This window comes from Cyprinodon variegatus, unplaced genomic scaffold, assembly GCF_000732505.1.
Source record: "Cyprinodon variegatus isolate N-32 unplaced genomic scaffold, C_variegatus-1.0 Scaffold12, whole genome shotgun sequence".
Lineage (NCBI taxonomy): Eukaryota > Metazoa > Chordata > Actinopteri > Cyprinodontiformes > Cyprinodontidae > Cyprinodon > Cyprinodon variegatus.
The window spans coordinates 1,949,585-1,977,137 of record NW_015150465.1 but is presented as its reverse complement, the minus strand read 5'-3'; the positions used below and the strand labels follow the sequence as shown (position 1 = coordinate 1,977,137).

At 38.0% G+C, this 27,553-nt stretch overlaps 2 protein-coding genes across 2 annotated transcripts in view; both read left to right on the top strand.

The window, feature by feature from the left end:
* Positions 1-1,255: 1,255 nt before the first annotated feature.
* LOC107088925 (5-hydroxytryptamine receptor 3A-like) lies at positions 1,256-15,327 on the top strand. Its single transcript, XM_015381395.1, has 12 exons — positions 1,256-1,277; positions 1,346-1,429; positions 6,978-7,058; positions 7,338-7,501; positions 7,712-7,756; positions 8,865-8,974; positions 10,147-10,316; positions 10,441-10,601; positions 14,406-14,616; positions 14,704-14,856; positions 14,935-15,008; positions 15,088-15,327. The coding sequence occupies exons 1-12, from the start codon at positions 1,256-1,258 to the stop codon at positions 15,325-15,327; spliced, it is 1,515 nt and encodes a 504-aa protein (XP_015236881.1).
* A 4,213-nt stretch (positions 15,328-19,540) lies between these two features.
* The window catches only part of LOC107089298 (5-hydroxytryptamine receptor 3A-like), a 24,622-nt gene continuing 16,609 nt past the window's right edge, over positions 19,541-27,553 (top strand). The window contains exon 1 of the mRNA XM_015382007.1: positions 19,541-19,588. Coding sequence (XP_015237493.1) covers positions 19,582-19,588 — 7 coding nt within the window. The 5' untranslated portion in view covers positions 19,541-19,581. The remainder of the gene's footprint in view (positions 19,589-27,553) is intronic.

Genomic DNA, 27,553 nt, shown 5'->3' with positions numbered 1-27,553 from the left:
TTCAAGACACACAGACCTTGTGAAGATCAGACCCAAAAGCATTGATGTTAAGGCTTTTCATGCAAAAAAAGAGGACTGTCGTTAATGTTGCACTAATTGGTAGGTAAACTGAGTTTGGTATGTCAACATTCTGCCGTTGATCACAATAGATTAAATGTAGAACCCAGCTGACTATCTGGCTGTAAAAGACAAAGAAACTCGTCTAAGATTGAAAAAAAAACAACAACAAAAAACAACAAGCTAGTGCAAATGAGCCTGATACCTTAACATAGTGGTCCTGTTTTTCAACTGGGTTAAAATGAGGTTTGCATTGTTATAACAAATAACAACAGGAGGATATTCTACACTGTTTAAATGTTCTCACTACATTTTGAAAATTATATCCAGATTGGCAGTCCTCCATCCATCTTCTCCCACTTATCTGTCAGTGTCACAGTAGAGCCGGTGGCTATCTGCGGCAGTCTATGGGTGACAGGAGGGGTACAACCTAGACATGTCACCAGTCTTTTAGAGAACAACACAAACACACATGGAGATATACAACCATGTCGAAAACACACCAAAAGATGATTTAGAGAAGCAAATAAACTTAACATTCATGTATTGAACTGTAGGAGGCAGCCAGAGTATGTTGATGTTTTTGGCCTTCTTCCCCTGGAAGGATTGCTTGAGACTCACACTGAGCAGGGGATTAACCTCCACAAGTTCCGTTCAAGACCTCCTGGATTCCAAGTGACAGTCAGCTCCATAGTGCCTCAGGAACAAACCAAATCAAAACCTGTCCGCCCTCCAACGAGTTCCTCCCTCTGGTTAACCCACACAAGACTGGATTCTGGGAAGAAAGTTGTCTCCACTAACGTGAGTCCCGTTTTCTCTGTTTCTCCAAAGTCATTGTTCAAAGTTCCCACGGACCCTGAACTAACCTCTGATACTTCCCTTCCCACTTCCAGTTCCGGTACACCAGTACCCTGAATTTCCTGAATCCAAGCCCATTCATCTCCTCAATAAACCTGTTAAACTTTTACCCTGGTTTCTCTGAGTGGTTTACTGCACATGGGTCAGATCCCTTAAGAAAATCATGACATGTTCCATATGCCAAGATCGTGGTTTTTGGACATTGGGAACCACTGTTCATATTTTATCTTGACATGATGACCAGTGAAGGAAATAAATGTTTGAGGAATAACCAGCAATAAGATCTCTCCACCCCCACCCCCTTTTCAAGGAAAACCTCCACAGGATCCCCCACAGAGGTATGACCAACCAGCCTCCTCTGGGTGAGGACAGTAGAAAACCACAGACAAAACCAGATTCCTTCTCTTTTCCTGCTCTCTTGCCCATGAAGCTGGGGTCCGCTTTGGAAGGATCTCTGGCAAGATGGAGATGCAAGGCCCAGGGGGACCCAGATCTCCAGAATCATCAAGGATAGGTCAGAACCTTTCAGAACCAAACTGCTGCAAAACAGACCTTTTGCAACACATTTCACTTGAGTTTCAAAACTTATAGAGCCAGAATGGATAAGAATTCTGCCTTGATGAGCCACTGAGACAAAGAGGACCCCTGCTGTGAGCCACAGAGACAAAAGAGAGCCTGCCCTGACTGCCGAACTGCAGCTGGATGAAACTCAAGCCTGCCAATGGAAATGGACAAAAGGGTTTGCAGGTCTGGCACAATTAGGGACAGAACAAACAATATGTCTTTCAATGATATTGATCATTTCATGTGTTTACTGATGAGTAGAGACAAAGCTGACAGGATGGACTGCATACTACGCTATGCTATACAGAAACATGTTTTGAGCTGCTGTTGAAGTCTGAACAAGCTTCATTTCACTAAGGGCTTAAACACTGATAAAACATTAGTGTTCATGTGTTCCTCATATGCTCACTACATTGCGATTACCAAGTATACCCAAGAGTAATTTAATGGAATCCTCATGTCTATGCGCTGCTAGCTATTTCAAAGAGGGTAAAGAATGATTTGACCAAAGGTTATTGGTTCTTGATTAAGCAAATAATTTAATAAAAACATTATTTGCCCAAATAATGTTTTATTCACCTCATGGATTTGCATTGTCAATTGGTCTGAAAACATTCACATTTCTCTAAATGAGTGAAAAGCTAATTTGATCATATTCCAAATTCTTCCAGATAAACTTTGGTTTTTAAACACAAAATCCATCTTAAACTGTAATATGATATTCAGCCATGTTTCCCCTTCCTCTTTGCACATAGTAGTTAGTTTAGTTTAGTTGAGTTTCACTCGTTTAAGTTAAGAGTTTTAAACTGAAATGTTTGACTTTGAGCTAAATGATTTTTGTTAATAAACTCTTATATTTTGAACAGAAGTTGTGGTGAATTTATTCCATGCATGTCCAGAATTAGCTACTTGACCATGATTAGTGCTCGAATCCCTCTTTCATTTATTGCTCTAACACACAGCTAGTAGGGTGTGTGTTCATAAACAGTATATAACAGCCAAAATAATATCTGATTAAATAAGATATTTACCACCCCTACCAGGGAGGGCAATAAACATCTTAAAGTATCAGAAGTATAAATTCCCAGCTGGCTGGGAATTGAATAGAACATCAAATTACAACATATTTAAAAGTCCCATTTTACCACATCCTGGTTTTAGCCAAGCTAATGCTCATTAGTGGTTTCATGTTATACACTCAGCACTTCAGTAAGTGCTTATGGCCAGTATGTCATCAGCATTAAAAGTGGAAATCTTCTCTGTTTGCCAAGTAGTTGACATTAAGTTTCCAATCCTCGTCATATCAAGATTAGCTAGACAAGAAAAAAGAGAAAGGAAATAAGGATAAAAAGCAGTATGTACACTTAAATGATATTGGGTTTTCAGGCAGGAAGGAAGATACATGCTGGTGAAGATTCTCAGTCATCCAGGTCATAGTCATTTTTAAAAAGTTTAATAAACAATCCACTGGACTTTTTTCCCAAGGTTTGAAGACGTTTCGCTTCCCATCCAGGAAGCTTTCTCAATTCAAAATGTCTGGATTCACATTGAATTTGAGGCTTAATTTAGTGGACCAAAAACAAGGCCTTGTATTGCTTGGAAACATGCAAATTGAACCCGACAAGCGGATCGTTTGGTTCCATTGTTAGCCTCATGGGGGGAAGGTAGTTTTAAGCTCTGTAGTCCTGGCTCTTATCCACTGAGCGTGCATTGTTCCTGTTTTGGCTCAGTGGAGGGAATCAGTTTAAAGTTCCTCAGTTTTCCTGGTGTTATGTCATGTTTCTACCTCTCAACTGCTGAGCCCGCCTTTCTCCTTCTGAGCATGTCTGTCTGAACTCTATGCTGGACTCATGGAACCCTGAACCTGCCTTAATGCTCTGTGAATTCCTGGGACCCTGGATCTGTCTGTTCCTATTTGGATCGGAACCGTGTTGCGGACTCCTGGATCTCAGAACCGTCCTGTTTTGAGCTGTTTGCCTGACCTGGCCTGGACTCCTGCCTGTTCACTGGGGCTGCTGAATCGGGGACACTCTGGGTGCCTCTGTGCCGCATCTTGTTGGGCAGTCCATCGGCTGGATCCTGCCTCCCCCGAGAAGATGGACTGAACTGTTAAACCAGGTCACTTACCTGTTTTTCTCCCTCAACCAGTGTCAGTGATGGGTGGCGCCCCTCCTCCCCCCGCAGCCGCTGCAGAGATCCTCAGCTCCGTGTTTTCTGTTCAGTTTCTGTTTTGCTAATAAACTTTAAACTTTTCCCACTGTCTGTGTTGCCTGAATACTGGGTCCATCTGCCCTGTTTTATGACAGCAACTGGCTGCTGTGACACCCGCTGCCTTTTTTTTTTTGCAAAAAATATATGTTTTTTTTTTGTCCTATCCATAGTTAGCTGCCTGGTTTTAATCTGTTTCCGCTGATTATGTTAGTCGCAACTTTGAAGTCAGGCTGTACCCGCTGCGTTCCAAACTAATATGCTGTGTACTCGTACACTGTGTGGGTCAGTGTGGCCGGCCAGGTCTTGCTGGTTTGTCATAGTCTTCATTTAGTCCAAAAATCATTGTTGAAAATTGAGCTTTCTTTGGTCGGTCTGATTTTTCCCACTTTTGTCCAATAACATTGAAAAGACCTTGCAAACCCAGTTTTCAGCGACTTTTCAGCAATCTGAAAATTATTGGATTTCTCCCTTCACTTTTCAACCAAATGTAGATGTTGTTGGGTCATAAATAACATCATCTTCACATTGTCTTTTCAACAAATTTTAGCTTGGTGGGTTGAGTCAGCTCTAGAGTCATGTTTATAATTTGTCGGTTTGGGAATGAAATCGGCCTCCTTGTGGGTGTTTACAGTCCACCAAGACACTTCTGTGTTCAAGTTTTTTTTTTATATTCAAAAAGCATTATTAAAAGTGGAATAATTAATGAGATAATAGGAAGTCAGGTGGGAAAATAAAATTTTCCTTGCTACCTGGAAGCTTATGGAGTGTATGCAGGTATTTAGCTGTTCCTTGAACCACACTCCTTGGAACAGACCAAGCCTGTCACCATTATTACAGTAACTGTTGGATGCCGGACTGCTTCAGTGAAATCTTTGTTCAGCCTGTTGAACATTGTGTGATCCAGTCGACCTCAACCTTTATTGCTCCTTTGATTAGAGCCTGTTTTAGTGTTACCACCATAAATGCCTATGTGCCATGATTCAGTCTAGCCCACCCTAGCTATTAGGCTATCATCCAATACATGCAGGGCAGTGACATAAAAACATCTGTGCACAGACGGAGTTGACAGAGATGCTCACTGATCTCACAGCGATTATGCCTTTAGGTTTCTTCCTTCTGCTTCTTTTTACAGGTAAGGTTAGCAAATGCATGCATATGCAACTTGAGGTAATAGAGATAAGTTTAGCTTCCTATGAAATTTTAATTATTAAAATCATCTGAAAATCTAAATTAATTGAGACACTGTAAATATAGTTCAGCCATACTCTTAAGAAGTATCTTCTTTGCTCCCTAAAAGAGATTTTTTTTTCTGTTTTTTGAAAATTAGATTTTAATATTGCTTGCAATTGCTGTCAAAGCATAGCTTTATTTTATCCAATGTTGTTGTTTTTTTTCTTGACATTAAGGCAAAGTTAAAGGATGATTTAGATAATAGCATAAAGAAGTGCCATCCTTCTTATTTACATGCAACTAGAACCTGAAATAAGTGATCAGGGGTTCCGCATTCAGAGTTTGCTATATCAGAGATATCTTATTACAGCTTGTGCATGTCTGTGTATTTAATGATGAGAGGAAGAAAGGTGACCCACTAATTAGAATGACTTGCCTGAGAATAGTGTCCATTGATGTTGAGGCCATCATCTACACTTTCCTCGATATGACTTCAACATTCAATGTGATGTTATCGTTCCTAAAAATATCAATGTTTTATACCAGTGCTCTGTTATTCACGCAATAATTTTATATTTAATGCACAACCCAGTGGAGTGTGAAGGGGAATGCATTATTTACCCAAAAAGCCTGCAGACTGTCATGTTTTGTTCTGTGAACACATTCCCAACTGGCTGTGTGTTAGGACTATAAATTAAATTGTAATTTTAATTTAAATCAAATAGGGAAAAAATGACAACAAAGTTATTTCAAAATATACACAAATTTTGAAAAAATTATTTAAATCCAATATCAAAGATATTTCAGTTAAAAATATTGACTATACTAGTGAAACTCAATAAAAATAGCTTTACACAAAAAAGACAAAAAATGGTTGAAAACCATAAAAAGAAATATGCAATTATATTACAGTTAAGCATCGATTTTGTTTGACAACCAAATTTATTTTGAATAGTTGGGAATAAGATCAAATTAGCTTTTAACTAATTTAGAGCAACTGGAATGCGTTCAAATCAATTCACAATTCAAATCCATGGAGGTAAATAAAACAAGAACTGCTGAAATAGTTTCTTAAATTATTTCCTTACTCAGTAACCTTTAAGTTAAATATTATTAACCTTCTGTGCCTGTTCCTGAGGAAATAGTTAAGGTAAAGACCACCTTGCCAATGGAAATAAACAATTTACATTAAGAATAGGAAAGAACACTTGCATTGTCTTATTTCAAGAGCATATTATTGAACTGTCCTATTTTAAGAGTTAAAAATACTAATTCCATTGGTAAATAATTTTATTTAGCTTCTCAAATTAAGAGTAAATACATTTAAGATTTTTTTACTTCCTAGATTGTTTTTGCAGTATAGATCTTCTTCTGGGATCACCAGCAATCCGGCTTAGCTTGAGCAAGGGTTTAAGAATGAATATCCTCATTTGCAATTCAATAGATCTCCCCACTGGACTCTTCTGGGAGAGGGAGTCCATGCAAAAGAGAATGAGAGTTTATGATGTAACACCTTTGTCCCTAAGACCAGTGGCGGACAGGATCAAATGTCGCTGTTGGAGTTTCTTGTGTGAGAAGGTGATTCAGCAGTTTGGGAGTTGGTGCAGCAGAGCAAATTGCATCTTTTTCCACCATTGCTCCAAGTTACCACCCTGGACATTGATCCTAAATGTCCAAAATGCATATCATGGCTTATGGCATAACAACATTATAATATGAGAATCAAACATGACAAACAAATAAATACCCATGTACATAATTCCCATGCTAATATTACAATTATATACCCTCTAAAAGTGTAAAAATAATCTTAGGCTTGATTTTCATTCTAAAACACAATGATATTTTAGTAGATCTTATTGTGCTGTGTTTTCTTATTATGTATTTACTGTGAATCCTTTCAGCAGCTCCCTTCAAGGGCCACCACAGGAAGTCACTACAACTTGCACACAAATTTGACAGAGCTTTTATGCCGTATCCACTTCCTACCGCATCCACAATTTCAACCACAATTTTTATGTTGAAGACGTAGACTTAGCCCGCTAAATTACAGAGGGACCACAACCCTTATTTACTCTAAACTTTAATTGACTTTTTGTATTTCCTTTGTTTCTTAGCTTTCCCAGATGCGGCTGCTGAGACCCTGAGGCACAGCTCAAAAAATAAAACTTCTATAGAGATATATGAAAACATTCGAGGTGGGAATCTTTTTTGAAGGAATTCACATTGTGCTTAGCACAGGATAAAATTGGATTCTGGCACATCATTTTTACTCCTGTATATAGACAGTAGAGTGGATTTTAGGAGACACAATCCCTTAGTGTAACCATTTTAATAAAATAAATGTGAATCTATAATGTGGCTATAACAATCAATTATGAGCAGACATGGCTGGACTATTCAACACAACTATGTCGTACTTCTTGAGATCAAGGGCTCATCATTGTCACCTACATTGTATGTTTATCTAATTTCAGGAAACCCAGTATCTGGTCCGGCAGAATGTAGCTTTAATGCTGTCTTAAAATACCTGAACATGACCAATAACAGTGAAATTTACACTTTAAGCCGCCCTGTAAAAAACCACAACCATTCATCATGGATCTTCCTTGAAGTGAAAGTCTATGCAATTCTTGATGTGGTGAGTTTTCTTTGATTTATTTATCTGCATTTTCACCTGCAGTTTTCTTACAGTTTAAGTGTTAAAATTGATTAACACAACCAGGTTATGTGCAGAGGTGTACATTGACAAAATATATTTTTTGAACAGTTTCTTTTGATATTACCGTATTAAAGAGTTCGGCAGCCTGATGAAAGGAAATTTAACTTAACAGCATGTGTTTATTTACAGAGAGAAACTGACCAGTCTTTCATTTCATATATTTGGATTTATCTGGTAAGTGTTCTGCTAGCTTCTAGAAATACAGCACCTAACACAAACCCACTGTTGTATAAAATCCATTTGCAGTGCTGGAGCAAAGTATTTGCCCACCCTGGAGAGTTTTTTATTATTTTTTTTTTTTTGCCACACATTGCATATCCTAATTGCCTCAGTCTATGTTAGGTGCATTGTTCAACGATTAAAATGAATGGACAACAAAACAAAACAACAAGGAAGGTTTTCAAGGCAAAAATCAATTGAGCAAAAAGGATTGTTTGGCCCAAAATCATCTTGACCCTGATCAATTCTGGGAAACTGGAACTTTCTGTGAGTCATGCACCAATTTTGCATAACACTAACAAATTATTATAGAGGCAACATAGTATTGTATGACAGTTAAATATGGTTTAAGGCTGATTTGCTGCCTAAGGTACAAAGTTCCTATTTTCAGTAGCAAAACAATTGAAAAACATGAAAAAAGAAGACGAAAAAAGAAATTAGAAGAAGAAATAGTCAGCCACCTAATCTGCCCTTTAAGTGCACTCTCTGCCTAGCCTCATTCTCTGACCTCCCAGTGTTTCTGCCTGAGCTCCAAAGCATGGCAGACTCGGCCATTGCATCTACCCTGCGTTGTGCTCTCTCTGTCCGGTGTTGTGCTGAGAACATGCTTGTCTGCCATTATTTTGGCACATCCATGCACTGATAGTGGTATGTCATCTGTATAATTTTTTGGCTTTGTGCCTTCACAGTGGTAACAGAACTACCAGCTATTAAATCTTTTTGGTGGGATCTGTGGCTGTTTAGGGGGTAATTACATTGTTTTTTAAATTGCCATGATGTGTAGATAGATTTTTTACACAGCAATTAATTATAGTGCTTTGAAAACTGGTTATTGATATTACTTAGATCTTCTTATATAGCTACTAACATATGTATGAACATTTGTTTGAATGCCTGAAACACTTCAGGAGTAACCAGGCAAAAAACATCAAAATCTGTAACAGGGAAAAACACTTTTTACATGACTGTGTTTTGAAAAGCATATTTTAAAAGTCTTGTCACTTCTTATTAGTTTTCTTCTTACTCATTTTGTAATTTTCTCTTAATTTGTTTTCTTGTCTAGAGATGGGACAATGAACACATTTGGTGGAATCCAGAAGATTTCTGTGGGCTTGATCACATCTTGGTTCCCACTCAACTTTTGTGGATTCCTGATCTGACAATTGAAGAAATGTAAGTTTAAATTCAGTTTTAATAAATTCAAATCGACCTTTAACAATATATGTGATAGAACATCTTATAGATCTGGCATTCACTCCTAAATACTTGCCATTATGGTGGTCCATGGTCATAAGACGATTGTGAATGTTTTCCTTTCCCACCGGTTTTAGTGCAATTGGGTGAAATGCTTAGGTTTCCCTAAAAATTGAAAAAACTATTTTTTTTACAGAGAGATTATGTTATTGACTAAAGTACAATAAATGAACCAAAAAAAATAATACTTCTAAAAGTCCCAATAGAGGAAAGGGGACTAGATGTGGGCCATTTGGCGAATCTCAGAGAAGGGCTTGGTCTGGCAGCGATGTCACTCTAGGCTTGGATCGATTAAGAGCAAGACTAACCATACTCAGAAGAAAATGAAGCTCAGGGATGTGAAGAGACTCACTCAGTCGAAGGTTAACCACTTTGGATTTCCAATGGAGAAACTGGGCTTGTTGGTCCGGAAACCTAAACAGGTTCTGATCCAATAAAACTGAGTTGAGCAGAAGGGCTGCCGTTGTGCGGTGCCTCAGGAGCCGTGTTGGGTTAAGTGTCTTTACTCAGAGACCCAGAGTGGCAATCTGTGGGAGTGGGGCTTGAACCTCTAGATTCCAAGCGCAATGCCCTAACCACTAGGCCACTCCCCACAATCAGGCTCCCACCACTCCATTTCGAGAGCGGGATCAGTGATGGACAGTAATTCACCTACATGTTAAGGATGCTGGAATACCATAAAGAATCATTTATGAACAGTTTAGTTTGTGCCTATAAGTCATTACCCATAGGAAGACGTTACCTGGATATAGCCTAACCGTATATCTTCAGAACAGCTCCAAATTACACAAAATTCATATGGGTGAGTAGAACATGATAGAACAGACATACATCCGTGGTAAAATATTAAGGTGAAAGTCATCATTAGTATAGACCCAGCTCCCAACCCAACTGTGGGAATAGATTAAGGGCATAGATTAACGGCAATATTTTTTCGCCCTATAAGAGTCTGTCATTAACACAGCACGTTAATGCCAATAACGGCCCACCAGTAGTTATAGAATTATTTTCCTATGAACAAAGTATGACATGTTATAGTGTTACTGAATTACTGTAAATCATAAAATGTGTTTCTTGTGTGACTTATACAGGACAGAGCAGGACAAAGCCTCTCCGAGTCCTTATCTCAACATCAGAAGTCACGGTTGGGTTGAATATAGAAATGACCAGGTGGTCATCAGCACCTGCAGAATGCAGGTGTATAGATTCCCCTTTGACATTCAGAGCTGTAACATCTCCTTCAAGTCAATAATGCACCCTGGTAAGCCTCCACTTTGTTCCTACATCTTGAGACGGTTATAACGCTTGAATCTGATCAGAAATGCGCTCTTAAAACTATATTTATCAGCTAAAAATGTAACACACTTTTCTTTTTAATTGTGTAGATGAAGAAATAATGTTATACTACAACACCAACGACACAGAGGTGACAGAGTGGTCACGTGAAGCCATGCAGATGCAGTCTGAATGGCTGTTTATCAGCATGACAGTCACAAACAAAACAGTCAGCCATTTTGGCTTCAACCAAACAATGATTATCTACACTGTAAGTATATAGCTACAACTGTTAATCATTGCTATACTATGGAGATCTGCAAAATAAATGAATAACCCTGAGAACATTTGCAGCGCCTCTCAGGATTACTTGTAAATTGGGCTTTTGACTGACCCATCACTTGACAATTTTATTAATAGTGCCCTTCATTACTATTCATACTCTGTGAATATTTTCAAATTTTTGTTTGTAAAGTATTTCATTGGATATTTTGTGAAAGAATATAACAGACTGTGAACGTTAGATAAACTGGGTATACGTAGATGGTTTGGTAGTCAGAGGTGTTGTTTGGTATTCCTTAACATAAGTTGGCCAATGAAAATAATTTGACAAGGACCACACCTCAAAGTTTAAAGGTATATTGAGGTAAGGAGTTAAAGGAATTGAAGAACTAGAGGTGATGTCATCTAGGTGATCTGAAGGTCTGGTTGGAGCCCACGTAGAATCCCCAAATATTTAGACAGGGTTAGAACATGGGTGGATGTGGGCGATGTGAGATGTGAGAATAGGGTGGTTACTGTCAGGAAATTGTCAAGATGGTGGAAAATATAAGGGAGCTTGTAGTTGTTACTGAGGATTCAACACACTGCTTCTGACAGTCATAGATTTTGGGCAACTCCGACAGCTGAAGGTAAGCCATACTGTCAGAGGCAACCAAAGAGGACTCAATTGCAGGACTCAACTCAGGGAAATTAAGTCAAAAAAATTATTTAATGCGCCACAGCACAATGACTGGAGCAACTGACAAGAATCTAAAAAAACAAAGACTGGTCAAAAAAACAAATAGATCAACTAGCTTAACTGCTAGGCAATGTAGAACAAAGGCTGGGACGCTTGACACAAGTCACAAAGACGAACTGGAAGAGGAAGAGGTTTGAATAGGTGAGGCAACTTGCAACAAGACACAGGTGAACAGTATCAGGAAGGCTGATTAAAGGGGAATCCCAGGAAGTGAAGTAGTCTGAGATTAAAACAGAAATTAGTGAACCAAAATAAAACAGGAAGTAAAAAAAAAAAATCAACTGAGCCAGACACAAAATGACAAAATGGAAAGAAAGAAACTAATCAGTAGAACTGCATGTGACACATCGTGTAAAGTAGTAAGCACCTTGCAGAAAAGGTCCAGGAAACAACAGAAATCAAGGTGGATAGGGATAACTTAAAAGGCTCTGGTCATGTCTGGCTTGTAGAGCTAGGCTTCTTGGCCAACTAAGCAAATGTGTAATATAGTGTGATTGACGTTTGCATATTTCATGGAGACTCTGGGAACAGAGTTGTGCTATCAATTCTAGGAACATGAGAGTCATGAATAGTTAACTTCTTGGTCAGCTAACCAAATGAGCAAAATGGAATAACTGATAATTGTGTATTTTGTAGCACTTTTATCCTCAATGTTAGGAAGAAAACACACTCTCTATGTTCAGAAAGTTGAACAATGATCATTTATTGCACTCAACAGGTATTACTATTATTTTTTGTTAATACAAAGATTTAGAAAAAAACCCCAAACAAAATAGAGCATTTTGATAAACTAAAAAAAAAAAGAAAAAGTTCAAATAAAAGTGTCCTTTTCTGTCTGTTCACATACACTCCTTCTACCCGGGTAGGTTTTTGTTTGTATTGAGCGCGCTTATATGTATTAGAGAAGTGGGTAGATGTCTGTAATCCTCGTGGAGCAGATCCTGTTCTCCGTTTCCTGTCGTTTGGCTCACTACTGAACTATTGAGATTAAGAATTGATGCAGATTGATTCCTGATCCAGCAGAAAAATTAAACCAATTTACACACATGGTGTAGAAACATACTTCCACTAATACTATGTTCATCTACTACTCTTACTCTGATTCTCTGCATTGTCATAACCAAATCATTGTAAATGACAGTTTACACACTTAAGTATTATGTTTACACAATTATACATTAAGAACTTGTATTCTTAACATAAATGGACTTCTCAGTCTTTTTAAAGCAGTATTTATATCAATAACCAGCTTTTAAATCAATATTTATCTTTTTAACTGCAACGCTTTATCTCTTTTTAACCTTTCTAACCATGGATGTGTGTATGACGTCATTCACGCGCTGGACTGGAGTTGTGACAGGCAGCCCGGGCCACAGACGGCTACGCTCTACCCCTTCTATTCATTCGGCTAGCTAATCTGAACCGTTCAATTCCATTTCAAGAGCGAGATCATCTGTGGTAGTTGCACTAGACATCTTCCAGGCATGTAAGTAAAAGCAGCATGTAAGTAAGCAGCAGTTTAGCGGACAGGATGAATGAACGGCAGCCGGCATGCGCGGATGACGTCATACACACTTGGCTTTGTTTTAAAAAAATCTAAATATAAAAATATAACTGCAGATGTCTGGGGGACAGTGATTGCCCTACATGTTATGAATGCTGGTGTACCATAAAGAATAAATTATGAACAGTTTAGTCTGTGCCTTCAAGTCGTTGCCCATAGGAAGACATTACTTGGATATAACCTAACAAAATATCTTCAGAACGGCTCCAACTGACACAAAACTCATATGGGTGACTAGAACATTATGTAATAACGTAAAATCAAGGGCTCAATGAAAAAAAAAAATGGCGTTCCCCTTTGACCACAGCCTTAGTGACATTAAAAGGTGCATGGAGGGCAGGTGTCACTTTGTTTAGGAGTGATTGGTGAAGGAGGGCAGAAGATGGCCAGTACAGAACTGAAGAGCTGCAAAAGGAGGAACCAACATTTCTTGAATTCTAATCTTCATTCCTGTCATCCTTAAACAAGTATACTGTTTTATTCAGTAAATATCTGAATGGCTCAAGAGCTTTAGGTTTAAGATCTGCATATAGAATATTAAAGAGGAGATAGGCTTCCCTTTAACTTCCTACTATGTATTAAGGGTTCACGCTGTCCCAGTTTAGTGGGCAATATTTTTTTTTTCTATTAGTAAAATTAGGCTGGCTGCAGTGATCATACTGTATGTAATGTGGTGTTTTATAGGACTAAATGTGTTTAATGAGTTTGTTACTTTGGAATGAATTCATTTTAATTTACAGAGGTAAAGTACACAATATTTCACCTTATGACAGAAATCCACTTTGAAGTTTAAAAAAGGGTTCCTGCTATTCTTTCTTTTTTTAATCATTGCCAGGCCATTCAACTTTAACCCCCCACTGCCATTTATGCCCTTGATTTGAAAAAGGGCTTTTGTACTAAAGCAACAGTTAACTTGATTTTTGTATTATTATCCTAAGCAATGAGTCGCAAATTACCTTTAAAACACCTTTAATATTTCCAAATATAGAGTGGTAGCGGTTAGTTCCCCTTCAGGCTAAAAGCCAGCCAAATGGCCTCTGCTTTCCAGCCAACTTCCCTCCAAATTCCAACTGCTGAAATTCAACTTTATATTAGTCTGATATTCTGAAATGTTAAGAAAATATTTAGATTTGTTTTACAATGTGTTTATTTTGCACTTGGGTCAGATCACACTGCAAAAACAATCTAGAAAATAAGTCAATATTTCTTAAATTAAGTGTATTTACCCTTTATTTGAGCAGATAAATAATATGATTTACCTGAATTAGTATTTTTATTCTTAGAATAAGATAATTAGATAATATGCACTTCAAATAAGACAATGCTGTTTTTTTTTCTTATTTTACATGTAAATTGTCTTGTTCCATTGGCAAATTGTCTCACTTATCTCCTCAATTCAAGGAAAAATGCACTTATTTTAAGAAAAAATTACTTAATTAGATCTAATTTTTTGCAGCGCATGATAATCACACTGATACCTTGTTTCACAGATAAACATGAAGAGGAGATCTGTCCTCTATATTGCAAACTTCTTGCTGCCTGTTTTCTTTTTTTTGTGTCTGGACTTTGGCTCCCTCTTGATGTCAGACACCAGTGGTGAAAAGGTTGCCTTTAAAATCACTATTCTGCTGTCAGTCACAGTGATGCAGCTCATCCTAAATGACATTCTTCCCTGTTCATCAGACAGGATCCCCCTAACAGGTAAAGATGATTTTAGTTCCCATTTATCATAACCCCCTGCAAACAATATTTACCATTTCTACTAATTAATCTTCTTTTTTTCATAAGTGGCTTACTGCATTGGGATTTTCACTCTCATGCTAATAAGTCTCTTAAAGACTATTTTGGTGATTTATCTAACTGATAAAGATGCACAACAGGACAATGAAACACATGATAATCAAGAGGAAAAACTGAAAATAGTCCAAAGCTGTTTCACAGGTAAGAATGAACTATCTACAAAAATCAGGATCTCAAATTCATCTATCTTATGAAGCAAGCTTTTATTTACTGTTTCAGGGCTAAAGAAACAGAGCCATGTAGAATCAGTTAAAAAAATGTCATTCAATGAAATGCCGTCTTTGAACAAACAGGTGAGAAATTTTTGTTTTTAAAGGCATAAATGTAAAGATTTATATATTCATTAAAATCTGTGTACTGAACCATCAACAGGAAAGCACAACCAAACATATGGAGGTGCCCCTCGCAATGGAGGACATATCAGATGAGCTCAGAGAGAGCAAGAAAAAAAGAAATCTCCTCTGCAATGGACATGAAGATAAGAAACCTTACTACTGGACCAGAGTGGCTCAAAAAATCAACAATGTGTTTGCTTTTATTTACATCTTATCAGCCATCCTGTTTTTGTCAACTATTGCTATAATGTGGTATCCTGCTTCTGGAGAGATATAGAAAAATAATATGTGATCGCTTTAACACTTGTATTACTCTGAATAGTAGAAACAATCATTTTGGGGATAACTTTTTTGCGGAGTAGTTACGCCCCCATGCTAGCAGTTGATGTAACGTCCTATGACACAGAATAGCGAATCACAGGCAGTTGCGATTGGGACAGTTCTTTAGAGTGAAATAAATTACTAGAATCAGTACATTATAATGGTTAAGTCAAAAAATCCATTCACTAAATTACTAAGTTCATGTAGCTGTGATTGGTCCTTGGTATGCCTTTCTGGCTGTCTGTGTGGTCGTTCTTCTTGATTCGGTGCAGGGGCGCGCCATTTTTAAAAACTGAGGAGTAATAACAACAATGGACAAAGGTTGATTGAGGAGGTTCAGAAGTACAACCACTTGTACGATGCCTCAGACATCTTGTTTTGGAAAACAAACACTCCAGCCGGCACCGCCGAAGAAGTTCTTGTGACCATCCGCCGAAGTTCTCGCAAGTTCTCTAATAGCGTCATGATTTTCTTAAAGGGATCTGACCCACATGCAGTAAATCACTCAGAGAACCAAGGTAAAAGTGTTAACAGGTTTATTGATAAGATCAGCGGGGGTAGGATTCAGAAAGCTCAGTGTATTGGTGAACCGGAACTGGAAGAAGGAAGGGAAGTATCAGTGGTTAGTTCAGGATCCTTGGGGACTTTGAACGATGACTTAGAGAGACAGAGAAAACGGGACTCACATTAGTGGAGAAAACTTTCTTCCCAGAATCGGAAGAGTTGGAGTCGGTGTGGGTTTATTCAGAGGTAGAGACTCGTTGGAGGACGGACAGGTTTAGACTTGGTTGGACCCTGAGAAACCAAACATCCAGCTTGCAGGATGACTTCCTGCTGAAAAGGCAAAGACAAAAACAAGGTTAGGCTCAGTGAAACAAAGACTCAGTTATACTCAGCTAAACTCAGCTTGGCTAGAGTAACCAAAACTGCTGCTCATCTTGAGCTCAGGTCCTTAGTAGATCTTGGCAGTGGCAAATCTAGAAAGGATCCCATGGTGTGGCAAAGGAGGCTGAACAATTCTTGGCAGGCTGCAATGCCAGACCTCTTATTGAAATATGTAAGTACATCTCTCATATCAATGGAGCAAACATAAAATAAAAAAATCTACTATAAATTTGTTATTGTGTCATTTTCTTGTATAACACACAAGGACATTTTTAGTAATAGACTAACCTATTTATTAAAAAAAAAAGTTTCACTAAATAAATAAATAAAGAGGACAAATTCAGAAAAGGGACTCCGTAAAAATATCCACTGGACTTGGTTTCCAAGATTTGAAGACGTTTCGCCACCTCTCCAGGAAGCTTTCTCAATTCAAATGTCTGGATCCGCAGTGAGTTTGAGTCTTATATAGACAGAGCCTTGTATCGCTTGGAAACATGCAAATGGTAACCGATGAAAAGGGACTTAAATGACCTTACTGGGCTGATTTCAGTGATCCCTTTTAGAAGCTCTTGAGGTGACATTTGCTAAACTGGGCAGTAAAATGTCAAATCCAAATGTATTATTTTACTTTACATATTTATGTTATATTTATATAAGGGTTTTTGTACAATCAATGGATTAGTTATTTCAAGTATGACATTGAAGTGAGGAGGAGGGGGGTTGAATATATAATTATTGCACAACACGACAACTATAGTGCACTTGCTGGAATATTAAAACAGTTTCTCAGTAAACCTCAGCTGATAAAAAATGCTGCAGCAAGACTTTTAACCAGAAACAAAATGTTAAGTGTATAAGAAAATACTTGAAAATCTCTTCCCTAGCTTTCAGTTAAAATGCTAATTCTTTTCAAAATACTTGTGATTGTTTTAATATCAGTAAATAGCAAGAATTAACTTTAGATCAACGTTTGGCTCTTTTAGTCAATGTGGTATACCCCTCTGAAATTCTCTTACCCAACACCTCCAGTTTCTACAATCTTTAAATTTAAAAGCAAATCATCAGCATATTAAAAGCAAATGAAAAAAAAATAATTTTTCTCAAACCTCTTATTAGGTTCAGCTTTTTGGCTCTAAAATGTTGTCCTTTTTGCTTTATACTTTTATTTCAGTCTGATTAGGTTTTAGATTATAGTTCAGCATGCTGTCTTTATCTCTAAATGAATTGTGTTGTTTGAATTGCTGTTTCATTACTTGCTTTTGATACCCTGGCCCACTGCTTCTATGATTGTTGTATAAAATAATCTCTATTGATAAACAGTTGTTTTATTTTACTTTGTAGATTATTAAGATGTTAAATCTTGGTGGCAAATGTGTAACATAATGTTTATCAAAGAAAACATCAGTAAAATTACATAAAACATTTTAGAACATCAAAAATTCCCCCAACCCCTTTACTTTGATTGCTGCCTTGGACACTCTCTGCATTCTCTCTGATTCTCATGAGGTAGTCCAGTTCAACCACTATTGATGAAGATGATGGAGTCCCTAGGATAAGTTCCTCTGCTAAAAGAACCACTTGTGATCAGCTAAAAGCTTTATTTTTCCACATCCTGTTTTAAAAAACCTGAGCGGGACGTTTGTGGTTTTTGAGAGCTCTTTCATTCATTGCAACCACAAAAAAAAAAAAGTTAGTCATGTTACTTATTTGTATAGAGGAATAGAATATTTATTTTGAGTTTATTTTGATCCCTGGAGTATATATTAATGTGGTTTTCCATTTCTTTTATCTCATACACGGTAGATGTGTTGAATACATGTATTGGTTTTGAAAGAATCAACAAGACCGGAAAATTTCAGCGAAGCATAATTTCCCTTTCCCTGGTTTATGGAAGGAACTTAGAAAATATATAAAAAAAAATACAGCACCAAATTATTAATATTCATTTTATCTTTTTAATACCTCTGAAATAATGTTTTGGTAAGACGAACATAAAAATTCTGACCTTATATTACAACATACATGTCCTGTTTAATGGGGGAGAACATATTGTTGTACTGTCCCCACCCTCCCTCCCTTACAGGCAGTGCAGTGACTAAGACCAGCTGCAAACCTCTGAACATAACGGACAGAAGTTCACTGACCTCACAGGGATGACGCTAGCAGCTTTCTTTACTCTGCTCCTCCTTACAGGTAAGCAAAAAAAATGTATAGAGGTGAACTACAATGCCTTATTTAAACTAATATTTTATCACTATGTCTGAAGGATTATTAAAAAATCGGCAAGATGCAAGAGCTTATTACTTGAGTGAGGGGAGGGTGTGGCAAGGGATTACTCATAACAGTCTTATTTGTTCAATTGACCAATTAATTTTAACAGTAGTTGTGTGCATAAAGTTTAAGGTGCATATTTGAAAGTCATTTTTTCAGCCATTAAAGCAAATTGGGGTTGCTTTTACATCACTTACTGAAGAAAGTAGAAAATATCATCCTCAGGTTTTTCTATGTTTCTCTTAATATCTTTATCTAATTTTCCTTTTATTGTCTGTGGGCCATTACCAGAGGAAGCTGAGGTAAAATGTCAATACTGAAAAAAGGTGGAAATGTTGTAACATAGTTTAAAAAAACAAGGTTAAATAGATATGGCCAATGAATGGATGGTCGTGCTAATATTATCCATTTTCTAATGCAAGGTTTCACAAACAAGAAAAAAATAACCCTTTCTAAAAAGAGATATACAGGTGCTCTGTGGTAGGCAGAGAACAGCAAGACACTTCAGACTTTTCATTATTATAGTACTGATCAGTGCTTTAGTATTTTATGTGAGATCAGTCTCGTATATAATAATACTCAATATTATGTTATTTTATATCTCTTGTCTCTCCCACACTAGATAGATAGCTTTTTTTGTTTTTGCCTGTAATAGTTGCCAAATTCAAATTTTTAAACTTTCTTTTTCCCCTAAAAATAATTAAAAATGTAGGTGTATTATAGAATTTGTGACAACATTTATTGTGTTTAATGACATACAGCGATTGGAATTAACAATATCTTGCTAAAGGTATGTAGGTACACACTGAGTATGCAATAACTGGTACTGGGGGAAGGAACATAGTATCTTGCCTGTGTACACACAGGGTTTGTTGCATATTTGCAAAAAAGGGGCATCAAGGGTTTAAATATCTTGCTACCTCAGATTCTATCTTAAAAAATATTTTATAAATAGTGATTAGGATATTTACATGGTGATATTACTACTAAAAAATTGTCTTTTTCTTTGTCAGGTGGAAATGCCTCGGATCTATATAACGAGACCTTTCTCCACATGGCTGGTAAAATACACTTTACACATTAAAAAATTATGTAAACCTTGATATCTCTAAAGCTAAATGTAACTACTGTATGCTCTAGAAAAAAAATATTTTATTGCTGTTATTGATTTTACAGTTAAAACTAATTTTAACATCAAAATCCCCGAAGGATGTGGTCTATATTTAGGCCTTTACCTTGAGAGATTTCAAACTAGGAGCACCGAATTGCTTAGCCTGAAATCTATGTCTAATAACCACAACATAGATGACCTAATCTATAAAGATAGACAGACTAGCAGGTGAAAAAGGGCTTTTGATTGTCCTATTTAAACTAGGAAATTAAATGTGTTACACTGGTAGTTTGGGTGTTGGTGGTTCTCACACTAATAACAAAAATAAATTTGAAAACAAATACTTTGATAAATAGAAAAAAAATCAAACAGCTAATGATGTCAGCATTTCAGTTTTTATCAGTAATCTTTTATTTCTGGGGAGTCGGGGGGGTTATAACAATATAGGGTGGCCATATTTTTATTTCCAAAAAGGACACTATGCCCAGCCTTGAGATGCATTCAGACAGGCTTCTCAGGGGTTATTGAACATGCTTTCTTATACCTAAATTGTAAATTACCACATAAAATCAAATAATGTGCTAAATATGACCTTTTCTGTATTAGAAAATACAGATTCAACAAATTACCTCTTTACAGCATTCTCTGTTTTCCCAGGTCTAACAAAGTACTCAGTCAACTTTGCAGTGGAGCTCTCATCATGCACAGCTTTTTTTGTTGTTTTTTTAGTGTCAGTGTGAGCTTTGAGATCTCCAGCACCTTTATTAGACACAGAAGCATGTGTGCCAGCTTTGCACATGGTGCACTCAGTCTCGTATATTTTTCGTATTTGAAGTCTTAAGTGTTAAACATAACACTTTAACACCTGAATGATACATTTACAAAGCAACATTATAGGTAGAAAGTCTTAATCCATTTCGAAATACAGTACAATATAAGGAAGATGTGATTTTAGGAGTTTAAAAGGGATCATCAGGTATAATAAAACTTAGATTTCCTTACCTAAAAGAATCCAAAGAAAGAATCATAGATTATGTTGCTTTCATTATCTGAAGGTCTTCTATTTCTGTTTTGTAACCTTCGTTTTGAGAGGTTTTTGTTTTTTTTTTAATGTTTTTTTGGATATCAATATATACTTGTATTAACTCTTGTCAATTTTATTAGTAATATACTCATTGTTTTTATGAAATGAATATACTTATATATTTCCATCATTAGCTTGTAATGTTTGCATAGTTTCTAGTCAACGGTTAGTAATTTTCTCTTTCAAAAAAAAGAATTCAACCTTCCTCTTATAATGAAATTACTATGAAAAAATATAAAAACTCTAAAATGTTATTAATTAATGATTTCATTAATTAATTAAAAGGACAACATATCTGAAAATGCTAATCTGCACCATTCAGGGATGTAGGGTGGGATAAGTGCAAGTTGATAATGTATAACTCCCTATTTGAAGCTGGAAAATAATGTTTTTCAAACTAATTAATGAAATCAGTACAAAGCTGAGAAAGTAAAAAAAATGCATTTATGATGACAGCCATTTGTTGGTCAGTGTTTAAATGATGTGAGGAGCTTCTTTAGATTACGGCTGCATCCACCTGATGTATTTGTTACCACATATAATTAGTAATTCACAGGAACATTTAACCTTTGACTTGAGTGAGTGCTTCTTTAGGAACTCTGTCACTGAATCAGTAGCTCTGCACCATTGTCTCTCTATTCAGTTTGTTCTTAAGGCATGCTGAACAGCTGCCAAGATTACAGCTCCACAGCCATCAGCGTCACGTATGTCTATCTCAGCTCCCTGCTCCCCCCTGCAGTAAAACTTGCCACAGCAGAGAACACTTCAATTAATCAAGTGTACACAGGCCTTAGTCCTTGATGTGGCCCACATGGGTTCGAATATGGCTTGTGTTCCTTTGCTGCATGTCTCTCCCACTAGTGTGGTAAAAAAATCCTCCAAAAAGAACAATGCATTAGATTGCAAGTAACGTAACAGCATTACAAATATGTGCTTAGCAATTAGATTAGATTTTTCATAGAAATTCTAATGCAGTTGCTAATGCCATTATCCATCACTATATCCATCTAAATTGGCGGGCTGAGGGCTCATGAGTAGCCTGAGTGAAATAAATTAAATCAAAACTGCCATCACTATGAAGCTGATCCTAGTGGGAAATTTGTCCTCTGCATTTGTGGCTAACTATCTGAGGGCAGTGATAGCCACACCAGTCCAGTGACTGACACCTTTCAGTTCTACTGTAAGGTGCCTTGGTCAAGGTCAATGACCGGCGTACCTGGCATGTAACAACCATACCATGCATATTGCTTTAGGCTCATAGAGAATATTATTAGGCTATGTATGCTTCTGTAACTATTAGAAAAAAGAAAAAAAAATCCACCATCCGCCTTCTTTCTTTTTACAACCAGACCAATGGTAGTAGCCATTCAAAATTTCCCTTGGCAGGTACCCTACAATTCGTTTTTAAACTTCAATCTTTGTACTAAAATATTCTTTCTGTCATGGTTTGAGGACATTAAGATCTAAAGAGAAGTGTCATCTCCCTGTCAGATCCGGTAATTCAGTGAAAGGTTGGAGTCAGAGTAAAAAAAAAAATGCAAGAGCTCCAACTCCAGTGGCTGGAAGTTGGAGGGAAGTTGGCTGCCATTCGGCTGGCATTTGACTTGGAAGGGCCATTTTGAATGGCTGCAGCTGTATTAACATATGCACATGCATGGATATGCCACCTTAAAAAACAAGACAAAGCTTTTTTTTAAAAGGAAAAAAACAACAACATTGAACCGGAAATTGTGAAAAGGGAGTTAAAGGAATAGTACACCCAAAACATGATTAGCCTTCATTTTCTACTCACCCCATGCTGAACAACACTCTGGAGTACTTTTTTGATATCTCAAATGCATCTGGAGATCTGGGAGGCTTCTTGCTGTCTGCTGACATTCAAATAATGGAGGTCTATGGTGCCTGAGACAGAAAGGTCCCTAAAAGTCCACAAAAAAACGTGTCAATATTCCTCCATACTGCTCGTCCAATGTATTCCAAGTGTCCTGAGTGGGTAGCATCCAGAATTTACTCGAAACGAAGTCATTTAGAATGTTTTTAGAGCATAAACAGTAGTGTATAGGATTTCCTGAAAGCGCGCACATGCGAGTTCACGACGCTACGGAAGCCGGCAGACCAAACCAGATGAAAGTGCGCATTCAACGTCTGCTCTGCCAATAATGCAAGCGTAGAAGAAGAAATGTGCTGTTTACCTGTGCAAAGAAAGAAACAACGAAAGAAAAATGTCTGAGGACTTCAGTGTTGAGGAAGAGCATGAGTTCTTTGCCGAGCTGAATGCGCTGGTTTGGTCTGCCGGCTTCCATAGCGTCGTGAACGCGCATGTGCGCACTTTCAGGAAATCCTATACACTACTGTTTATGCTCTAAAAACATTCTAAATGACTTCGTTTCGAGTAAATTCTGGATGCTACCCACTCGGGACACTTGGAATACATTGGACGAGCAGTATGGAGGAATATTGACACATTTTTTGTGGACTTTTATGGACCTTTCTGCTTCGGGCGCCATAGACCTCCATTATTTGAATGTCAGCAGACAGCAAGAAGCCTCCCAGATCTCCAGATGCATTTGAGATATCAAAAAAGTACTCCAGAATGTTGTTCAGCATGGGGGTGAGTAGAAAATGAAGGCTAATCATGTTTTGGGTGTACTATTCCTTTAAGTGTTTGAGCTCCGTTAACTATCCTTTTCCTATATCTGGTATGATTGGTCTTTAAAAGTGATGAGTGGGGAATACTCTTAAATGATTTTCAGGTGGATTTTAAAACAGCTGTCTTAATTTTGCCCTAGAAGGACTGTTTCGTCTCCTACCTGCTGCACTGACCAGCTGATGACTTCTTTCCTCCACTGTGGGGTTGTCTCCAACTCCAGCCAGCTTTAGTCTCTCCTTGGTCTTTCTCTTTGGCGGTTTTACTGCCATCCTGCACCCGGTCGGTCAGCCCTCGCTCCCCCGCCTTTAGCATTCAATCTTCTGCTGTGCTTCTCCGCTCTCTTCCTGAGCTAGAACTGGGCACACTGCTTTCTTCTCTCCCCGCTGTGGTGCGTTTTGTACGCTGCCACCTACTCCAATCTGCTGCTGTGGTTCCTAAGCTCCATAGGGGGCCTCTTTCCATTTCTGGTGATACTGTATCTTTGCCGATGTTCTCCTACTGATTTCATGCTGCTCCTGTCATAGCTCCAAAACACTGCCTAACCTAGCCTCCGATTCCGGGAGAAACAGGTGAACTCAGAATGCTGACGCCAACGGCTTTGTTTGGCTTCCAAAAGTATAAAAACAAAAACACTCAGTTGCCCGTAAAATCTTTGTCTTCTGTGTTTTCCTTTGAATTGTCTCTGGCCCTTTTCTCTTTTTTAAGGGCCATAACCACAATCCCTTGTTATATCCACAAGCCATAAACGCAAAGAGGAATTGCAATACCACTACGCTTATGGGAGCATGCAAGATTTATGGATAGGGCTGGGGGTGTGTTGGGATTGGGCCTTAGTCCACTCAGATGTTCAATATCACTTTATATAAAACAATAATCATAGCTCAATGTCCTTATTTACATTCATTATCACAGTCTAATCCATGCTCACACTGGTAAACCATAACCACACAAGAAGAGCGTTTAAATGGATATAAAAAGACATACCTAAGAAAGGCTTAAATCCTTAATCCAAGTGCACACAATGTTTAAATGTTTTCGTCACATTCCTCCACCCATTGACCAACAGGGTAGTTTGTACTACAGAATAATAATACATTAAGTCATTGTGAGACAATTACGCCAATTGCTCTAAACATTGTAATACCACTTCGACAATTGTTAGTAACGGTGTGAAATGGATGCTGTTCAGCTGGAGGATGAACGGAAGACTTGGACCAGGTTTTCAGGGATGACCAAAATTACTTTACCCATAATAATGAGTAGTTAATTAGCCAATCAAACCCCCAAGAACATTGCTGTTGAAATTATGGTGTGAACGGGGTTCAGACCCTCTAGACTTACAGTATCCATTTTCATCAGGAGGGGATGGCACACTATTCCAATATACAAAAAAAGTGGAAAAGGTAGATGGAAGCCCTTATCAGGACTACAGAATTCAGTTGTGGGATTTTACCTGGTACGGCAGATCTGGGACCTTATCCACAAGCGAGGTCTAGGGTTGGGGTTCGAAGGTGAGCACCTGGTGGTCAGGTTCCTCTTCACCACCTTTAGGCCCACCACCATTAGGGGAAGCATTGGCAATGGTGTGAAGAGGACTGGGTAGCAGTCAGACATTGAGGCATTGAGGTTCTGTTATTTTCCTGTCTCTACTTGCAGCATATCAAGCCTGAATAGCAGCTTGAGAAATTTATTGATGCTGCATCAGCAGCACGACCATTTAAAAGGTATGGGTACTTCCCCATTACTGCTGTGGAGGATCTGAAAATAAAGTTATAGGAATGTGTTCTATGTACCTTAAGAATAAATCAGCATTTGTTTGCAAACATTAAAAAACAAAACAAATGTTTTTGGCCATAGCTGTAGAAGGCTTTTTCAGGCCCTCTCACAGGTCATGCGTACAAGCAACAGGCTCTCATCTCTGGTTGGTTCCACTTCTGCTTGTAAATTAGCAATACCCCGTTAGAAACCCTTTCCAAGGCAGGCTGATCAGCTTGGACTCCCAGTCCCTCTCTGCCTGTTGTGTCTGTTCTGCCAAAGTTGTGCTGTCACTGTGCCATGTGTGCCCAACTAGTTTTTCAGTCTTCATATTCTCTAGACTCATTAGCCCCATTTAAACCACAGTTTTGAAACCGTGCCGAGATTGTTCCGAGCATGGTAACCAAGATAACTGTTGAGTGTAAATGGCACGCGCAACTGAACCGGACCACGCCAGACACAAACAAACCATGCTAACATGGTTCTAGTTCATCAGTACGGCTCAGCGCGGTTCAGTTCTGGCACGGTTCTTAGATAACAAAGAGTGCATGAACAGACCACATGATCTCCTTACAAGACATTCATAAAAATACTAGCTTCCCTACCGTGCTACACGATTTCCAGTGATGATTCTGCTTAGCAATGTGATGAACCTCAACGTCTGTCATTGTTTCCTGCGCCTGTAAGCCCTGATTAGACTATATTATTTCCCAAAAGCCGACCCTGAGAGAGAGTGATGAAGTTCACTGTTGGTGGGAAAAAATGCCGAAAACTGATGCACTGATCTTACTTGAACTAGCACCCTGAGTTGGAGGGTGGTCAGAGGTTCCAGTTTGTGGAGGCCTTGGCTGGTAGAAGGTGGATGAGTCGTTGGAGGGCGGACAGGTTCGTTTGAGGTGGCCCAGAGGAGCAGCAAAGCAGACTGTCAACTGAAAAACCTTGTTGAGGTTGGAGCACAAAAGAGGTGAGTTGTGGAACTCTTGGCGTCTCGAGAGATCTTCTTCCAGGGCTGGAAGGACTAGAAAAATCCCTGAGGATCTGAAGGTTTCCTGCTGAAGATTCACAAGAAAAAAGAAGAGGTAAGAGCATGAATTCACCAGTAAAGCTCAAAGATTGACTCGGCTAAAGCTCAGAGGGGCTAGAGTACCCAAAACAGGCAAACACTCTGGCGAAGAGGAAATGACAGTCAGCTGCTCATATACTCCGCTGAGGTGATGAAAGATTCGTTGCAGGTGTGGGTAGTTGAGATGTGTAGGCAAGCCCTCCAAGACAGAAGTAACCAGATGGCACCATCTGGTGGACGAACAGTGGAACTGAAAAAGAAAAACAAATTAACCCCACAAACTGGAACAACAACAGCTGCTTTATTCTATGCCAGGGCTTTGTCTGGAAATAAAGGGGAATTTTACTTTATAACCTTAACAAATGTTAGTCGCCTTACAGATCCACATTGTTCTTGAACTGGAATAGGACGTTAGTAACATTAGCACTGTTAGTATTGTTAGCACTGTTGGCACTGTTATCTTTGGATATAAATACTAAAATTAACACACTTTTTACATACTTACAATACCATTAAGTTATTTTAGTTTGTATTCCCTGATTACGTGCTGTGAAATGTGTATAACCCATCAACACATTCATGCTACAGTTTTACCAGGCATATTTTTCAAGGCTGCACTTAAAAAAAAAAAGATGAAATTGTCCAGAGAGCTGTTCCAAACAAAATTTATTTTTGTTTTACACTTGTGTAAACAAAATGACAAATAAATCTGCTAAGTCTTTAAGCTCCTGTACAGGTGGGTATCACAGACCACTTCTCAGTACCTATGCTTTCTGGCCAATGTTTTGGTGACTTTTGAATGCTGGTGGTGCATTCAGAGTTGTGGTAGCAGCGACTTCACTGCTGTGAAAACATCTTTTTTTGTTTTCATTCTTTTCAAAAATTTATCTAAAAGCCACTTTTAAGTGAGGGCGTGGTCCTTACACAGCCAAGGCACTGCCAGTTTCCCACCCCTGAGATAGAACACAAAATTCTTAATGTTATTATTTTATTTTATTTTTTTGCCTTTACAGGAACAACGAATGTTCCATTCTAGACATGTAACTTTTGCTGGTTATGTTAAAATTTAAAAAATGTTAATAAAAAAGATACATTCTGTCCTTTTTCAGGTGGGAATGCTTCAACTTCACAACCAAACCAACAGCTTGGGGATTCTCCAGAATCATTTGAAAACTCTCAGGAAATGTCAGGTACAAAATTAAAACTCTAAAAGTTTTTAAAAGGCTGCATATAATAATACTCAATATTATGTTATTTTATATCTCTTCTCTCTCCCACACTAGATAGATAGCTTTTTTTCTTTTTGCCTGTAATAGTTGCCAAATTCAAATTTTTAAACTTTCTTTTTCCCCTAAAAATAATT